Raw genomic sequence first — 19158 nt, 5'->3', positions numbered from 1 at the left:
TTCTTGTCCTGCCTTCTGGCGCCTTGGAAAATAGCTTGACTCCCTCTTCTTTGTAGCAGCCCCTGAGATACTGGACCCCTGCTATCATGTCCCCCCTCGTCCTTCTCTTCGTTGTGTGTCTTGTTTTGTCTATCCTCTATTTTTCAGTCTCTGGAATAGATTGCAATTTTTGGTAAGTTGTTTTTAAAGAACTCAACTTGACTTTCTTTTCTCATTAGCTTCCCTCTCTCTGGAACCCTACTTACTATTGCTTTGATTTTATTAAAATCCGCTATTTTAGGCAGGAACACTAACGTCCCAGAAGTATTTTAGGACAAATTAGGACTCTTACCCGCTTTTATTTCTTAAAAGTTTTTGTTCCTTTTTCAGGCTCTCAGCCTAATTCTCAGACTGCCTGTTGACTTTGATGGAATTTTTTTTAGGGAGCTTCGCCGAAGTCCCTGCCAAATTCTGTCGGGGAGCTCCTATTGGTTCTTCCTGTTCCCTTGCTCAGATGGTTCTGACTGGCACATTCCCCCCCTCCCCCATTTGGAATCCGACTTTTTTAATTGTAATTTTTATGATAGCAAATTCATCTAAAATGCCGGGAGTCATTTCCTTCAGTAAATTGCTGCAGCTAAGAGAAGCGATAGCATAATTACATTAAGTTAGTAGAGATATAAGAGTTGAGTATCAGTTTATTAATTTGGCCAGAACGTTTTTCTCTAGGCTTTTTAAACAGTATATATCCATCCAGCTTTAATTCAAACATTTTTCGTTTTGCTTAATGCATGACTCAATACTTTTTGGAAAAAAAAAATCTCAAGATCTCTGCCATTTTGACTACATTTTGAATTGATCAGTTTGTACCAATAAAGGAGTATATATATATATTTTAACTCAGGGTTGAACTAAGGATCACTAGCACTGATGATGTATTTAGTTAGGTTAATTTAATGTCTGCAACGCCAAAGAATTGAGGCCTTTGAACTATGGTGCTGGAGAAGACTCCTGCAAGTCCCTTGGACTGTAAGGTGTTCAAACCGGTCAGTCCTAGAGGAGATCAACCCCGACTGCTCTTTAGAAGGCCAGATCCTGAAGTTGAAACTCAAATACTTTGGTCACCTACTGAGAAGGAAGGACTCACTGGAGAAGAGCCTGATGCTGGGAAAGATTGAGGGCAATAGAAGAAGGGGACGACAGAGAATGAGGTGGCTGGATGGAGTCACTGAAGCAGTAGGTATGAACTTAAATGGGCTCCAGAAGATGGTAGAGGACAGGAAGACCTGGAGGAACGTTGTCCATGGAGTCGCGATGGGTCGGACACGACTTCGCAATTAATAACAACAACAACAATGTCTGCAACCAAGCTCCGAGAGCACCAAAGACCCCCCCCCCTGATTAGTTTGTTCTTTGCTCAAGCTTTTTTTTTTTTTTTTTTTTTGACTTAGCAAGGATTTCCAAAACATTTTTGTTTTATTCTGACCTGAGAGTGGTGGTTGAGTTGAAATGTTCTGCTTTAATTTTATGCAGGGGCCCTCACATCAAATGGCATCAGTGCAGATACAAGTTCTGAAATAGGGCGAGCTAAGAATTGTCTGAGCCCTGAAGACATCATTGAGAAGTACAAAGAAGCTATTTCCTATTACAGCAAGGTAAACGTTGCTATAATGTGAGCTTATATATGGTGAATCATAAATGTGCATCCATGATAATAGACCGTGGCTGGCTCAGGAATTCTGGGAGTTGAAGTCCATAGGGCGTGAAGTTATCATAGTTTCCCACTCCTGGACTCTACACAGCAGCGTACATGACTGATAATAGACTTAAAGAACATTTGGAGATTTGTGGAAGTGCTAATTGGATGAACCAGCACTTTTTTACATAGCTGCTCATTTTTATACAGTAATTAATAATAAAATATCATTTGCCTGTAAGCAAAAACTGGTGGGATCATAAAATAGAGAAAGTCATAGAAAATGATAAAATTAAACTGCTCTGGGATTTTAGAATTCAAACAGACAAGCACCTGCAACATAACACCCCAGACTTAACAATTGTCGATAAGAAAGACAAAAAAGTCTGGATAGTGGACGTGGCAGTGCCTGGAGACAGCAGAATAGACGAGAAAGAACTGGAGAAGATAACAAAATACAAAGACCTACAAATAGAAATAGAAAGACTGTGGCAAAACCAAGCAAGGGTAGTACTAATAGTAATAGGCTCCTTGGGTGCAATCCCAAAACAACTGGAGCACCACTTGAACGCCATTGGCATTGACAAATTCGCTATTAGTCAATTGCAAAAGGCGGCCTTACTAGGAACTGCTTCCATCCTGCGATGATATCTGTAATACCATCAAACATCCACATTTGCCTATCCCAGGTCCTGGGTAAGGACTCGATAGGCAGACAAAATGCCAAATCCAGTCTGAACATGTGGCTGACTGTACGATGATCCATAATAATAATAATATTGATAATGATAATGATAATAATAATAATAATAATAATAATAATAATAATAATAATAATAATAATAATAATAATGTTGGAAGGGACCTTGGAGCTCATCTAGTCCAACCCCCTGCTCAGGGCAGGAAACACTACACCATTTCAGACAAATGGCTGTCCAGTCTCTTCTTAAAAACTTCCAGTGTTGGAGCATTTACCGCTTCTGGAGGCAGGTTGTTCCACTGGTTAATTGTTCTAACTGTCAGGGAGTTTCTCCTTAGTTCTAGGTTGCTTCTCTCCTTGATCAGTTTCCATCCGTTGCTTCATTTGCTAAAGAATGTCAGTGTAAATTGTTTTTTTTTTTAAAGAGAAATTCTAGATTCATTCTCAAATGCAAAAAAAAAGGTTTATTTGTTTATTTGGAGTGAGAAGTAACATAAATGTATGGTTTATCAATTTTTTTTTTATCAGATCTTGGGGGTCGTTGCTATCTCAGTCCTTTTGTGTTCCCCATTTTGTCCCAGTTACCGGAGTGAATTTGGAATCTTCATTTAAAAATAGAAATGATTTATTATCTTTGCCTGAATTTGCCCAGACTATGATTAACAATAAGTGGTTTGGAGAAACAAATCAACTACCAAGCAAAGTTTAAGTCACTAGGATTTTCTTCTCCAATTTCAAGAGATGATGGAGGCTAAGGCAGAAACACCCCCCCCCCCCGAGCTTTTCTATAAGGCAGTGGTGGCGAACCTATGACACGTGTGCCAGAGGTGGCACTCAGAGCCCTTTCTGTGGGCACACATGCCATTGCCCTAGCCCTGCCTCCCCCCACAGGCCATTCCTCACTAGCAGCCCCCTCAGTGGAGAGTTGCCCCCGGGTGTGGCCTGCACAGAGCAGCACAGCCAGGACATGGCAGCCGGGACAAGACGGTGCCCTCGTGCCCAGTCATGTTGCTGTTGCCGGGCATAGGCGGAAGGCATGGCCATGGTGCCGTTGAGCCGCCTGGGTGATCTGCTGCAAGCCATGGCGGTGGGTGGCCCCGCGGGTGGGGCGGGGTGCGGAGTGGGGGTGGGACAGTGGGCAAGGCAGGTTTTGGGCACTTGGTCTCTCAAAGGTTCGCCATCACCAGATTGATTTGTTGATAAACATTAGTACTCAAATACTGAGATTTGATGACATAGATAAAACATTACGGAAACCAGCTTGGTATATAGAAAAAAAGCCAGAGTTAGATTTAAAAATGTGATTTAAAATCTTAATTATTGGGTCAAAAAGGCTTTAGAAATTTGGACTGATTTGACAATCTAATTGCGTACATGAAAGCAGTAAGATAATAACTGGTGTAATAATATGTTTGTTTTAGATATGATAGTTAATTTGGTTGAGAGTTAAATTTTACTTAACAGGCCGAAATGATTTTTTTGTGTGTGTGTGTGTTTTCTACTCTGTTTATGTAGAAAACTATTTTGTAATAGCAGAAGAATTAGAGAGATCTATGACAAGAGAAGAAAGGGTATTAATTAATGATGTATTAAATTAAGAGATGGAATATATGTGAAAATATTAGAAAGTTATTCTTGGAATATTATATGTGTTGTAGAAGGGATACCCAAAATTTTATTAATATGTTTGTTTAAGATTAATTGGAATATTTTAATTGAAATTAGTGGAGCTTAAAAGCAGGAGTGATTTATGTAGATGTAATAGTAGGGATGCTTCTGTGGATTGATTGAATTTTAAGAAGAAATAGATTAAACTAAATTTGTTATATCATGTGAGGAAATAGAGGGGGGAATTTTTTTTTCTTTTTTTAAGGTATTAATTTTAGTTATATATATATGACTTGTTTTGCTATGATTGATCACCCTTTCACCACGGTGTTTTCCTGAGTACTTTGATGTTAAAATTAAAAAAAAAACAATAAAATGTGTATAAAAAAAAAGGTTCGCCATCACTGCTATAAGGCATTTGGGATTATGCCATGATCAAGATTTATTTGCTTTATTTCAGCCATAGAAATTTTGTCTGTTGCACTTCTGATAAACTCTTGAGAGTCCTTCAGGATTGCAGCAAAGTATAAATATAATAAATAAATATATTTCCACCAGATCACAGCAACCATAACAGAAAACGCAGATATAGTTCTAAACTTTGTTAATCAAAAGAAAAAAAGCTAAAGCTGCTTGTTTTTTTGCTTGTGACAATATCAGAAGATAGAGGCAATACGTTTAAGAGGATGTTGAGCTGCACATTCATATATTTAATATATCTCTTGAGAAATGTGTCTGTTTTTTATTATTAATAAGAGTATTTGTTTTGCAGTAGAGGTACATTTTTTTCAAATATTGCCCTCCTTTTTTGACTCGTGTGCTGAAAGGGGAAGAGATAAATGTGAGGGTTGGGAAGAGAGGAATCAAGCTAGTTGGTGCCATAGATGTGATTTGTCTCCAAAAAGGCATACAGTAAATGCCGGCGTATAAGACGACTTCCGCGAGCGCTGAAATCGGCGCCAAAGACGGGGGTCGTCTTATACGCCGAGTCATCTTATACGCCGGAAATACTGGTAGTTTCCGGCGTATAAGACGACGTTCTAGGAATGTGGCCCGGCTATAAAGACGGGGGTCGTCTTATACGCCGGGTCACCTAATACGGCGGCATATACGGTACTTATTAAGCAGGCATACCTGTAGATTAGCTTTGTGCATTGTCTGCACATAGGCTTTCCCTTTTTTAATACTGTGGTTCCATAATACTCTGGAGACAGAATTTATAGCAACGCTACTAAAAATGCTGCTGTGAGGAATCTTTGTCTTGCGTTGTGGCAATGTGACACAATGGAATATAATTATGTCTAGATTAAATGGAATTTTACTGGGAAACAAAAACAAAAGATATTGGATACGACATATAGAGATGAGAAGGCTGGAAGAAAATGCAGGCATTTCAGAAAAAAAATGCATAATTTAGTTTTTTTCCCGTTACCTTTTTGAAATGCCGTTTTAAAAAAAGAATGGCTAGCTAATATTTTTTTAATATTGTTTTAAAGGAACACAAAAAGAGTTAACATAGGAAAGAATGGGCTTACGTTTTGAAATACATGAAATAAAAAATAGAATAAGATGTAAAAGTGTAAATAAGCCTTTTTCAATATGGCTTCTTTTTCTGTTTTCAGAAGTATGCGAAAATTATGAAATGATTAAAAAGAAGAATAATTAGAATTTACGAACAGTGAAGTATTTCAGATGGAAGGAAGGAAGGGAATTGAACTGAATTTTGGCTGCCATTTCTTGAATTGTTTTACTCAATAGAATTACTTGAATTATTATTCAAATGGTATAAAAAATAAGAGAATGGTTTTATAATTTGTGGCTCTTTATGTATCCATAGATGCAACCATATGACTTGGTTAATGATACTGTGTTTTAGCCCTGACTACTACATCTCAGCAAAATAGATGCATATTGAGTTGTAGAGCAATATAGCTTGATCTATTATATCAAAGAGGCTAGGATTCTTACATAGAAATACATTGTATAATGTGATGAGGAAGTATACAGTCGACCAATATTTTAATCCATTATCTATTTCTTCTAGTATAAAAACGCTGGTGTTATCGAACTGGAAGCTTGTGTAAAGGCGGTGAGAGTGCTTGCAATACAGAAAAGAAGCATGGAAGCGTCTGAATTCCTCCAAAATGCTGTTTATATTAACCTTCGTCAGGTGAGCACACACTTTCCATTTTAGCTAGGAATTAATTTCTCCATCTGTCTTTGAATTATTTTTAAGAACAGAAGAACCTTAATAATTTAGGCCAAACGTCTTTCTAGTCCTGTGCTTCATTTTGCACAGTGAGGAACTTGATGCCTGCAAAAGGCCGTTCTGTAAAGATAATATCTGAGTTTTCAGAAATATCATTATGCCACATTCTCTATTTATATGTCCATTTTCTTTTGGTTTTTTTTTGCACGTAGAGTACGTTTCATTCATTCAGATTCAGCCATAGATTCACTTAACAACCATGGTTATTAACTTAACAGCTGCAGTGATTCACTTAACAACTGTGGCCAGCAAGGACGTAAAACGGGGCAAAACTCACTTAACAAATGTCTCACTTAACAACAGAAATTTTGGGCTTGTAAGTCGAGGACTAACTATTAGCTTTTCAGATATACATTATTTGTTATATAACTCTTTCAGGTTTCATTTATCTCACCCTCAGATATTGAAAAGTAGATGGTCTTTTAATTTTACGTAACAGAATACAGATCATAGGGCCATTTCAATATATTTTGAACAAGTGATGTGCATATTAATCAGTTTGAATACAATGGCCCCCAATAAATGATTATAATATATCATCTTTTAAAAGCTGTTAGGTTCAGAAGTGTTTTTAGCTTTATATTGATGTGCAACTGATCTTTATTCTTATTCTTAGACATTCTTGAGTGCTTCTCTAGTTTAGACATAATAGGCAAGTCTGGCTTGGTGTATTCATAGCAAATGAGCATGCTACCAACCTTATTGTTAGACCGTCCTCTTTGAGCTTCGTAGCACGTAAGCCAGTAAACAGGAACGTGTAGACCACCAGCAGCTTTATTGCGAGGTTGGAAACAAAGTTAGCACTGGAAGTGACTTGCTCCCAGCGTCTAAAGCCGCCCCACCCGTGCCTGGCCCCACCCTACCGCCCCAGCTACCATCCAATTCCCAAGCGCCAGCCCCACCCATTCTTGTGTCCGTTCTGGTCCGTCCTGGTCCGATGCTTAAGAGCGGCTTGGCAACCAACCAGACGATGCCTGCTGCCCGCTGCGGCCCACCGACCCGTCGCGGCTCCGTGGACTCGTCCCGGCCACTTGGAACCAGCCGGTGGCAGCTGGTAGTTTGTCAGCCCGGAGAGGCGTTCTCAGAGGCCCTTCCTTGCGGCCTGGCACGCCTTGATGACGTCATCACAGCCAGACGCACCTTGATGACGTCATCTGCGGCAGGCGCGTTGCGATGGCGGTTCCCGATGGGAGACCAGCGGCAGCAACACCGGGAGCAGCAGCGGCAGCGTGACAGGAGCAGGTAACCGGCTAGCGTCAGCTCCGACCAGGCTGGATGCGACCAGGCCTCGCGGGGCGTGACATTTATTATCTATGGAGATTCTCAGTCATTCAGGTCTGAAGAGCTGAAGAAGCTTCTTGGATGAGAAGCGAAGCATCTTCAAAGAAAAACAAGTTGCCTCCTGAAAAAGCAGCTTTGGGATACCAACCCTATTCAGCACAGTCTGCCTGCCAGTCCTGGCCAGGCCCCAAGCTCCAGCCTGCGGATATTCCCAGTACAGATAGCCCTCAACTAGACAGGACTGTAGTGGAACGCGGAATTTCCGTCATAATCCTTTGTAGTTGAACGTTGACGCAGCAGATGACCAGACTCGATTTTAGTAGTAATAGTAATAAAGTTGGAAGGGACCTTGGAGGTCATCGAGTCCAGCCCTCTGCTCAAGCAGGGAACCCTACACCATTTCGGACAAATGGCTGTCCAGTCTCTTCTTAAAAACGTCCAGTGTTGGAGCAGTCACCGCTTCTTGTGGCAGGTTGTTCCACTGGGTAATTGTTCTCACTGTCAGGAAGTTCAAGTGAACCTCGTTGGCCGCGAAGCGGTTCATGCGATTAAGTGAGTCCATTTTTCCAAATGGGCACATTTTGCCGGAAAAAAAAGGTACTTACAACCTGTCCTTGGAATTACAACAGTTTCTCATCACGTGATCTCATTTCAGGCTTAGCAGCCGGCTTGCATTTATAATCAGAATGCAGCCGCGTGAGTGATAGTGGGTGCTCCTCGATACACCCGCATTACACCTATCCTCCATGAGCTGCACTGGTTGCCTATTGGTCTCCGGGTCCAATTCAAGGTGTTGGTTATTACCTTTAAAGCCCTATATGGCTCAGGGCCAGGCTATTTGCGAGACCACCTACTACCTCATAGTTCCCTTTGTCCGGTTAGATCCCACAGGCTGGGCCTCCTTCGGGTCCCGTCGGCCAAGCAGTGCCATTTGGCGGGGCCGTGGGGGAGGGCTTTCTCTGTGATGGCGCCCACGTCTTGGAACCAGCTCCCCCCGGAGATTAGGACCGCTCCCACCCTGTTGGTTTTCCGCAAGTTGCTTAAGACCTGGCTTTTCCGGCAGGCCTGGGGTTTATAAAATCTGACCCCTGGATGAATGTTATTGTATTGTTTTGTTTTGTTATGTTTAATGGTGTTTTTATTGTTAGCCGCCCAGAGTCCTGCGGGAGTGGGGCGGATTATAAATTTAAATAAATAAATAAATAAATAAATAAAATCAGTTGCCGTGTTCTGCAGTCATATCACCATGATATGCACAACATTTAAGTGACTGATTTTGAGACTGTATACTTTTTTGGGACAGGTAAGGATACTTACCTGAAGGCGTCTGTTTTAGAAAGCTCTCCAGCCCCCATCCCTTTCTGTTAGAAAGCCAAACAGCATTTCTTTTTGAAACAAGGAAAAAAAAAATTTACTAGAGAAGAGTCTGGAGCAGATGGATGTTAAAAAGCCTGGTTTAAATTTGAATTTCTAAAAAAAAAAAAAAGGTAAAGCCAAGCCATTCGATCAAAAAGACATTTCTAATTCAAGAAATTCAAGAAGACAAGAGACAAATGTTTAATTCGCCTTGTGCTGAGGTTGTTCTTTCTTCTCTTTGTGCCAGTTCTGTATTACTTCTTTTCTGCTACTACTACCTTTTCCATGCAGGTAGTTCTCAACTTATGACTACGGTTGAGCCCAAAATTTTGGTTGCTAAGCAGGATGGTTGTTAAGTGGCACCTTTCATGCCACCGTTGTTAAGCGAATCACTGCAGCAGTTAAGCGAGTCACGCGGTTGTTAAGTGAATCCGGCTTCCCCCGTTGACTTCGCTTATCAGAAGGTCGCAAAAGGGGATCACATGACCTGGGACACGGCAACCGTCATAAATATGAGCCAATTGCCAGGCGTGCGAATTTTCTTCCATGTGACCATGAGGATGCTGCAGTGGTCACAAGTGTGAAAAACGGTCATAAGTCTCTTTTTTTCAGTGCCGTTCTAATTTCGAACGGTCTCTCAATGAGTCGCTGTAAGTTGAGGAGTAACTTTACAAGCTCAGTTACTGTTTGGCTGACGTGGGATCTCTGTGTAGCAGAATCTCTTTATTACCAGCCGGTCTGTCCCACTGTGATCTTCCCCAATTCTTCCATTCTCCTTTATCTTCTCTGGGGACTGATTCTTTCTGATTCTTTCTGAATTGTTTATGTCTTTTGAGCAGCTCTGTCCTTCATTACATCAGACCTGATATAGCTTTAACTCCCTTTTTCCATTGTGTATTTTGTAAGGTATAGGTAGGCAACGAGCTGTGTTCTTACTGGCTCTTAGCTTGGTGTTCCTATCCACAAAACTCTTTTTTTTTTAAAAAAAAACATCTTTTAAAGAATTAGAAGGAAGTTGGCCACTACAAACCTCACCCAATTAACAACAACTACAACAACAACAGTAGTAGTAGTAATAGTAGTAGTAGTAGTAGTAGTAGTAAAGTTGGAAGGGACCTTGGAGGTCATCTAGTCCAACCCCCTGCCCAGGCAGGAAACCCTATACCATTTCAGACAAATGGCTGTCCAGGCTCTTCTTAAAAACTTCCAGTGTTGGAGCATTCACCGCTTCTGGAGGCAGGTTGTTCCATTGGTTAATTGTTCTAACTGTCAGGAAGTTTCTCCTTAGTTCTAGGTTGCTTCTCTGCTTGATTAGTTTCCATCCGTTGCTTCTTGTCCTGCCTAAGGTGCTTTGGAGAATAGCTTGACTCCCTCTTCTTTGGGGCAGCCCCTGAGATATTGGAACACGGCTACCATGTCCCCCCCTCGTCCTTCTCTTGTTAAACCAGCCATGCCCAATTCCAGCAACCGTTCCTCATATGTTTTAGCCTAATCATCTTTGTTGCTTTGTTATTCTTCCTTCGTTATTAACATACTACGCTTTTGTTTTACAAAAATACTTTCATTAAAACCTTTTGATATATTTCGACAAAATTTATAGCAGGCTTTACATTGGTATCTTATATTTTACACTAGGGGTCAGCAGTGTTGCATCATAAAAATGATTAATGCTCTGATTGGACTACCGTAGTACCAATGTAACATACTGTTTGATAGACTTTTAAATTATCTAAATACAGTGCTTTGCTTTTGGGGGGGGGGGGCTTACTCTCTTTTGCAGAGTTATTTCTGTCTTTAACTGGAATAGCTACACGACAAAAATAGACTGGCAGAATCATAGCATCCCACCCTCCTGCTCAGTGCAGGAATTCAAATTAAAGCATCCCAGGCAGATGGCAGTCTAATCTCTGCTTGAATCGACTGAGTGAAGGGAAGCCTGTTGGGTTTGGATGCACCCAACCTCTGGTTAAACAACCCAATGGGATGTTGATACAACAGGAATACTGCTGGGTTGGTTGCAGTATTGGTTGCTTGGGAACTTGTAATATTTTGATACCCAGCAAGAGCTTTTGTACTCCCTGAGCAACTGCTGTAAGCAAGGACTATTTGCTGAAGAATTGATGATGCATACACTTCTAAATCTGTAGGAAAACAAAATAACATAATTCTCCTTCTCCTCCTCCTTCTTCTCTTCCTCCTCCTCTTTCCCCTCCTCCTCCTCCTCCTTCTCCTCCTCCTTCTCCTCCTCCTCCTCCTTCTCCTCTTCCTTCTCCTCCTTCTCCTCCTCCTCCTTCCCCTCCTCCTCCTCCTTCTCCTCCTCCTTCCACTCCTTCTCCTTCCTCTTCTCCTCCTTCCCCTCCTCTTCCTCCTCCTTCCCCTCCTCCTTCTCCTTCTCTTTCTCTTTCTCCTTCTCCTCCTTCCCCTCCTCCTTCTTCTCCTTCTCCTTCTCCTCCTCCTTCTCCTTCTCCTTTCCCTCCTCCTTCCCCTCCTCTTTCCCCTCCTCCTTCTCCTTCCTCCTCCTCCTTCTCTTCCTTCTCCTTCCCCTCCCCCTCTCCTTCCCCTCCTCCTTCTCCTTCCCCTCCTCCTTCTCCTTCCCCTTCTCCTCCTTCTTCTCCTTCTCCTCCTTTTCCTCCTAATTCCCATTCTCCTTCTCCTTCCCCTCCTCTTTCTCCTCCTCCTCCTCCTTCCCCTCCTCTTTCTCCTTCCCCTCCTCCTTCTTCTCCTCCTCCTTCTTCTCCTTCTCCTTCTCCTCCTTCTCCTCTTTCCCCTCCTCCTCCTCCTCCTCCTCCTTCTCCTCCTCCTCCTCCTCCTTCCCCATTTTCAGGGAATTTCTGATTGGGATTTCCATTTTACTGTAGTCATGAGAAAGCTTTCACTCTTTTGTTTAACTAAGGCATATTTTGCTTCCATCTCAAAGTGGATGTGTTTGTCACTTAATACAGGGCACCCGAGTATTTCACTGCAGAAAAGAACATACTGCTTTACATTCAAAGAGCTAGCTGGTTTTGTAAAGTGGGATATACAAAGGCAATTTGGAAATAAACCTCCGTTTGATTACCAATGACAGACACTCGCAGATACAGAACTTTTATTATACTCATTAGAAAACTACAATGTTGCATTCCTTTTTGACATTATTGCCATTCAAATTGAGGCCCTTGTCATAACGTCATACAAGGTTTGAAGTTCCTTTGTAGTAGTCGCTCGGCGCCAAATCTGGTGTTGGTTCCCGATAATGCTCGCCTGCACACCGCTACATGCACCAAGAACTTTTGAAGCAGTTCCATTGGGATGTTTTTGATCACACACACACATCCATAGCTCAGATTTGGCTCAGAGCGACTACGACTAAAGAATTTCAAACCTTGTATGACGTTATGACAATGCCTCAATTTGAATGGTAATAATAATAATAATAATAATACACCCAGTGATAGGATCCTTGGGTACAATCCCAAAACAACTGGAGCACCACCTGAACACCATTGGCATTGACAAATTTGCTATTAGTCAATTGCAAAAGGCGGCCTTACTAGGAACTGCTTCCATCCTACGACGATATCTGTAATACCATCAAACATCCACATCTGCCTATCCCAGGTCCAAATCCAAACAAAATGCCAAATCCAGTCTGAACATCTGGCTGACTGTGCGATGATCCGTAATAATAATAATAAAAAGTTGGAAGGGACCTTGGAGGTCATCGAGTCCAACCCCTTGCTCAAGCAGGAAACCCTACACCATTTCGGACAAATGGCTGTCCAATCTCTTCTTAAAAACTTCCAGTGTTGGAGCATTCTCTGGAGGCAGGTTGTTCCACTGGTTGTCGAAAAATAATGTAATTTGTAGTTTTCTAATGTACATAATAAAAATTCTGTATCTGCGTCTGTCATTGATAACCAAACGGAGGTTTATTTCCAAATTGCCTTCGTACTTCTGACCACACAACATTTTTGTATTGAGAAATAGTTAATATCCTTATAATTTTATGGATCTGTAAACAGTCTCCTGAAAAGCCAGATGCTGATCTGATAAGAGATGGAATTCAGTCTGTCTCCCTGGAATATCCCATGAAACTCTGGCAGAATGTTAAAATATGTTCATCTGGTATTACAATGTACAGGTAACTTTCCTATGCTAAGTACAGTTATTTTTATAAAATTATTTCTCAGCTGCTCATATAACAGATGTTCAGAATCCAGCAGCAAGTTCTGCCTTGTTCTGTTTTTTTTTTTTTTTTCCTTTTGGCAGTGTAACCGAGTTATGTTCAGTTTTACAGAGCTGCTCCTGCAGTATTTTTGGATAGACTTCAGATGAACGTTTTCCACTTTTATTTTTCTTCCGCTGCGCTCACACATCTCTAGGCAAGTTTAGAAATCGAATGATCAAACTGTACACGTTGTAACAACTCTCCCCAAATTAGTAAAATGTTAAAATAGCTCCCTAATGATGGGATGTGAAGTGAAATGCAGATCTTAAAGTCTTCAAGGACCTGTGTGGAAAATCTTTGTTTTAAATGCTTTCTACAAGGTAATCGTAGCAGGGTAAGTCCAATCTTCAGCGGGGGGGGGGGCATATTTCAGAGAGTCGGCAGCAATAGGGAAGTGTGGCTTGTCTTAAACCACAATGCTTTGTTTGGAACAGAGATTTGAAATGATTTATTATTGCAGTTACTTACACTTTGGAAGAGACAAACTGCTGTTTTTTTAGGTTGCACTGAGAAAATACCTGAAGTGGAAATGTCTGTCCAGCATTCCTACGTCATTTGTTTATGTTAAATGTTTGCTGAGTGAAATGTTATTTCCTTTTGCTATCTGCCTACCTGCCTACCTACCTACCTATCCTGTCTGTCTGTCTGTCTGTCTATCCATTCATCTGTCTAGCTATAGGACTATATCTGCCTGCCTGCCTGCCTGCCTGCCAGCCAGCCTGCCTGCCTGCCTGCCTGCCTACCTACCTACCTACCTACCTACCTACCTACCTACCTACCTACCTACCTATTCTGTCTGTCTATTTGTCTCTCTCTGTCTATCTGCCTACCTTCCTGCCTGCTTCTCTCTGTCTGCCTGCCTGCCTGCCCCCCTCTTGTCTGTCTGTCTGTCTGTCTGTCTGTCTGTCTATCTATCTATCTATCTATCTATCTATCTATCTATCTATCTATCTATCTATCTATCTATCATCTAGCTAGCTGGCTATCTAGCTAGCTATCTAGCTATCTATTCTGTCTGTCTATCAGTCTCTCTCTCTCTCTCTTTCTGTCTGCCTTCCTTGCTGCCTGCTTCTCTCTCTCTCTCTCTCTCTCTCTCTCTCTCTCTCCCTCCCTGCCCCTCTCTTGTCTGTCTATCTATCCACACACACACACACACACACACACACATGCACATATATGTTCTTTTAAACAAATTCTTTTAAAATCAGTTTTTTTCTTTTAAATTTCAGCTTTCTGAAGAAGAAAAAATCCAGCGCTACAGCGTTCTTTCTGAGCTCTACGAGCGAATTGGATTTCATCGCAAATCAGCTTTTTTCAAGCGAGTGGCAGCAATGCAATGTGTGGCCCCAAGCATCGTGGACCCTGGTTGGAGAGCCTGCTATAAACTTCTTCTGGAAACACTTCCGGGTTATAGTCTATCTTTGGATCCTAAAGACTTCAGCAAAGGTACCAGGTTTGGCTTAGAGAGAAATAAGCCGACAAACCCAAGATTTACTTTTTTGCTTTCATGTAATAAAAGTCAAATGAGTGAGAATAAAAAAAAAAACCCAGTAGATTAAAGTTTATGGATTGTGGCATTGACGACCTTTGGAACCCTTTCTGATCACTGATGACTTGCTACTAGGAATGCTAAGAAACTTTATATCACAAGATAATCCTATTTGCTACCGTACTAGCTAAATGCAACCCTTTCATTTTATCTCAGTAGTGGGCCTTATTCAAGATAACAATGAGGATGCTTACCGCAAGGAGGTTGAGAGTTTGGTGAACTGGTTTAAGAAAAACAACCTGATTTTAAACATTAGTAAAACCAAAGAGATCATTGTCAATTTCAGAAAAGACAGGCACAGCCACACTCTGTGCATTAATGATTCTCCTGTGGAGAATCACCGGCATCACATTCTGGGTGTGCAGTTAACAAGTAGGCTGGCTTGGTTGCTCAACAGCGAGACCCTGGTGAAGAAGGCATAGAAGTGCCTGCATTTTCTGCGTCGCCTGAGAAAAGCACATCTTCCTTCCCCTGTCCTCACCACTTTCTACAGTGGGACGATCGGGAGCATCCTGTCACACAGCATCACAGTCTGGTTTGGAAGCATCCCTGCTTCAGACAGGAAGGTGGTGCAGAGAGTGGTGAGGACGGCTGAAAAGATCATTGGCAGTTCCCTCCCATCCCGGATGGGGCACATAAACGATGCTTGAGCAAGGTCCGCAAGATTGTCTGGGACGCTACACCTCCTCTTCACGACCTGTTTTCCTTGTTCCCTTCTGGGAGGAGGGGGCTCCGTGGTACCCGAAGCAGACCATCCAGATTCAGTCACAGTTTCGTTCCATAGAGTATTAACCTTGTGAACTCTCAGGCTTCCTCTTTCCGCTATGTATTCAAGATGATTAATATTTTTATGTTATTTAGATATAAGGGAGTAAGTTGTTTAGATACATTTAGACATGTATATATCATGTTTAAATGTGTGTTATGTATGTGTGTACACTTCTGAGAGCAAGCAACAAAATTTCATTTTCAGTGTGTCCACAGTAAGAAATGACAATAAAGGTTCTCTCTCTCTCCCCCCCCTCTCTCTCTCCCTCCCCATCTCTCTTTCTCTCTCTCTCTCTCTTTCTCTCCCTCGCTATCTCTCTCTTTCTCTCTCTCCCTCGCTATCTCTCTTTCTCTCTCTCTCCCCCTCTCTCTCTTTCTCTTTTTCTCTCTCTCTTTCTCTCCCTCGCTATCTCTCTTTCTCTCTCTCTCTTTCTCTCCCTCGCTATCTCTCTCTCTTTCTCTCTCTCCCTCGCTATCTCTCTCTTTCTCTCTCTCTCTTTCTCTCTCTCTCCCTCCCTCTCTCTCCCTCTCTCTCCCTCTTTCTCCCTCTCCTTCCCTCCCTCTCTCCTCCCTCTCTCCCTCCTTGGATAGCCCTCAGTGTAGGATTTGGTAACCTTGTCAACGTCAGTCCCATATATGGAAGCCATGATTGATTGAAGATTGAATGTATTAACACAACACGTGTTATTTTGCTCTTTTGAAAGGAACTCATCGTGGTTGGGCTGCTGTGCAGATGCGTTTACTTCATGAGTTAGTGTATGCCTCCAGGAGAATGGGAAACCCAGCACTTTCCGTCCGACATTTATCTTTCCTTTTACAAACCATGCTGGATTTTCTTTCGGACCAAGGTATTCATTTTGTTCATATATATATATATAATATATATAAATGTATATTATAAATGATAATGGCCAATCAGCCACTTTAGGTCTATTCGAAAGCTGCAGAATGTTTAGTATGATTCTGGTTTTCTGTTGCTGGGTGGAAGCCAAGTTCTGCTCTTAGCTTTCCTGACCAAATTGCAAGCCTCCTTTGGCTATTTCTTATTTTCAAAATGGAACATACTTGACTCTTGTCAAAGAGACAACGCAGTGCATTGCATTGTCAGTATTGCACACAAGTTTAACCGTTAATTAAAAACTTTTCAATTCTCTTCCCACAAGAATAGTTTATGTGTTATCTATTTTAATGGGGGAAAAATGCAAGTTGTATGTTGGAATTTGCTACTAGATTTTTTTGACATTTTATACACTGTCAGGGGTCTTCAGTGATGCATGGTCTACAAATCAAACAAATCAATAAAACCTACATTAGGCAAAAGTGTATTTTTGTATCAGCAGTTTTGTATCTGTGTTTCAGCTCCAAGCCGAAGTAGAACTTTCAGGTAGATGGGCAAGGTTTGGAGGCAAAATAGTTGTCATAGTTTTGCTGTTTTAACAAACTGTTGTATCAAGTTGCCTAAACACAAAAAGGGGTTAATTTGTTACTAGTTTTTTTTTAAAAATGTTTGTTCCATGTCATATATGGCTACAAGTAAAACTGGATCCAAATGTCTACCAAAATTACTTTATAATTTGTCAAGATTATAATTTGTCCCAGAGCTCCTCAGAGTACCAAGATGCACCCCAGGATCAGCATACTGGGAGAGAAAACAACAATAATGTGTGCCTTGATGTTGACAAAATGAAATTTTCATTTGACATAACAGATTGCTTTCTATTGTCCATTTTGTGCTGTCAAATTTCCTGAAGCATTAGTGTTGGTATACACCTTTTTAAAATAACATAGATGTGGGTGAAGAATGAAGTAATAAAAAAAAATAAGAGCCTCTAAAGCAGTGTTTCTCAACCTTGACCATTTTAAGGCATGTGGACTTCAACTCCCAGAATTCTGGGAGTTGAAGTCCACATGCTTTAAAATGGTCAAGGTTGAGAAACACTGCTCTAAAGTATAACAACTACTTTCCAGAAAATCACAATGAAGAGATACATTAGGATATTGCTTTGCATAGCTGGTACATGAAATTAAATTCTGAAACTGGAAAAGTTCAAACATATGGTGCCCTGTAAACTTAAAGGAAGGTCATGATGACAGTAGAACAGACCTACCAGGTTTAATTGGAGACCGTTGAGGAATGGTAGGTCTGCTGTATTAATATAATACACATGTCTTTATCCTGAATAAAATAAGCCAGGGTTTATCAGGTTGGCTGTGTGATAAGAATAGATGCATGTTTCATTTTACCGCACTTGATTTTAAGAGCAGAGTTGATGACAGTATGGCTTGGAACCTTGACTCTAGCAATCAAGCAACTGCTTGAAGTTTTCATTAATGAGGTCCTAAATTCAGACCTGGACAGTCAGATTAAATTGCTGCAACCTTTATGCTCTGCCTGTATCTGAAAGAGTTTCAAGAAAGCACCTTCCCGTTTTCTGCTGCTTTTCTCACTTTCAAGTTCCAAGGTTTCCCTTTCAACCCTCTGTTTCAAGTCCTCAGTTTGGAAACCATGCCATCTATTATAGGTTCATCTGGTCCTCTCTCTCATTCTTTCGATCTTGTCGCCCTTTGCATTTTCACACATAGGATACCTAGGGAGACGTAACAGGTAAATTAAAATGAAAAACTAAGCCAGTTACAGCCTCACGAAAACCAGAGTTCAAATAATCATTTCCAAACTGAGCCTGGCTGAAAGAGGCTTTTACTTCATTTGTGATTTCCACAGCTTGGAAATACGCAACAGAATATATATATATTTGCATGCTTTCTCAACAGACCTTTTGAGGGTAGAAAGAAATGGCAATCTGTTTTTTTTTTTTTTGAGATCCATACCTTTCAGTCTTCTTCTTCTTCTTCTTCTTCTTCTTCTTCTTCTTATTCTTCTTCTTCTTCTTCTTCTTCTTCTTCTTCTTCTTCTTCTTCTTCTTCTTCTTCTTCTTCTTCTTCTTCTCTTCTTCTTCCTCTTTTTCTTTCTCTTTCTCTTTCTCTTCTTCTTCTTCTTCCTCTTCCTCTTCTTCTTCTTCTTCCTCTTTCTCTTTTTCTTTCTCTTCTTCTTCTTCTTCTTCTTCTTCTTCTTCTTCTTCTTCTTCTTCTTCTTCTTCTTCTTCTTCTTCTTCTTCTTCTTCTTTCTCTTCCTCTTCCTCTTTTTCTTTTTCTTTCTCTTCTTCTTCTTCTTCTTCTTCTTCTTCTTCTTCTTCTTCTTCTTCTTCTTCTTCTTCTTCTTCTTCTTCTTCTTCTTCTTCTTCTTCTTCTTCTTCTTCTTCTTCTTCTCTTTCTCCTCCTCCTCCTCCTCCTCCTCTTCTTCTTCTTCTTCTTCTTCTTCTTCTTCTTCTTCTTCTTCTTCTTCTTCTTCTTCTTCTTCTTCTTCTTCTTCTTCTTCTTCTTCTTCTGACTTTCCCAGCTTTTAAAATTCTTGATGTACATTTGTTCGGTGACTGTTTGAGGTTACAACAGCACTGGGGAAACAAAAAATGACTTAATGACCATTTTTTGCAGTTACGACCATTGCATCATCCCCATAGTAACGTGATAAGAATTCAGATACTTGGCAACTTGGCTTGTATTTATGACGGTTGCAGCAGCATCCTTGGGTCATGTGATTATCCTTTGCAACTTTCCCAACCGTCTTCCGACAAGCCAAGCCAATGGAGGAAGCCAGATTTGCTTAACGAACACACACTTCACTTAACAACCGCAGTGATTCACTTAACAACTGTGGCAAGAAAGGTCATAAAATGGGGCAAAA

The 19158-nt window shown here is 41.0% G+C and overlaps 1 protein-coding gene across 3 annotated transcripts in view; it reads left to right on the top strand.

Moving 5' to 3' along the window:
- The window catches only part of TRAPPC9 (trafficking protein particle complex 9), a 75422-nt gene that overhangs the window by 20253 nt on the left and 36011 nt on the right, over positions 1–19158 (top strand). For all 3 annotated transcript variants that reach the window (XM_039334552.1, XM_039334551.1, XM_039334553.1), the window contains 4 exons: positions 1513–1634; positions 6028–6153; positions 14329–14545; positions 16121–16264. In XM_039334552.1, the coding sequence (XP_039190486.1) occupies positions 1513–1634; positions 6028–6153; positions 14329–14545; positions 16121–16264 (609 nt within the window). The remainder of the gene's footprint in view (positions 1–1512; positions 1635–6027; positions 6154–14328; positions 14546–16120; positions 16265–19158) is intronic.

This window comes from Crotalus tigris, unplaced genomic scaffold (assembly GCF_016545835.1).
Source record: "Crotalus tigris isolate CLP2741 ecotype Arizona unplaced genomic scaffold, ASM1654583v1 scf7180000017631.5181431, whole genome shotgun sequence".
Lineage (NCBI taxonomy): Eukaryota > Metazoa > Chordata > Lepidosauria > Squamata > Viperidae > Crotalus > Crotalus tigris.
This window is presented reverse-complemented; position numbering and strand designations above follow the sequence as displayed.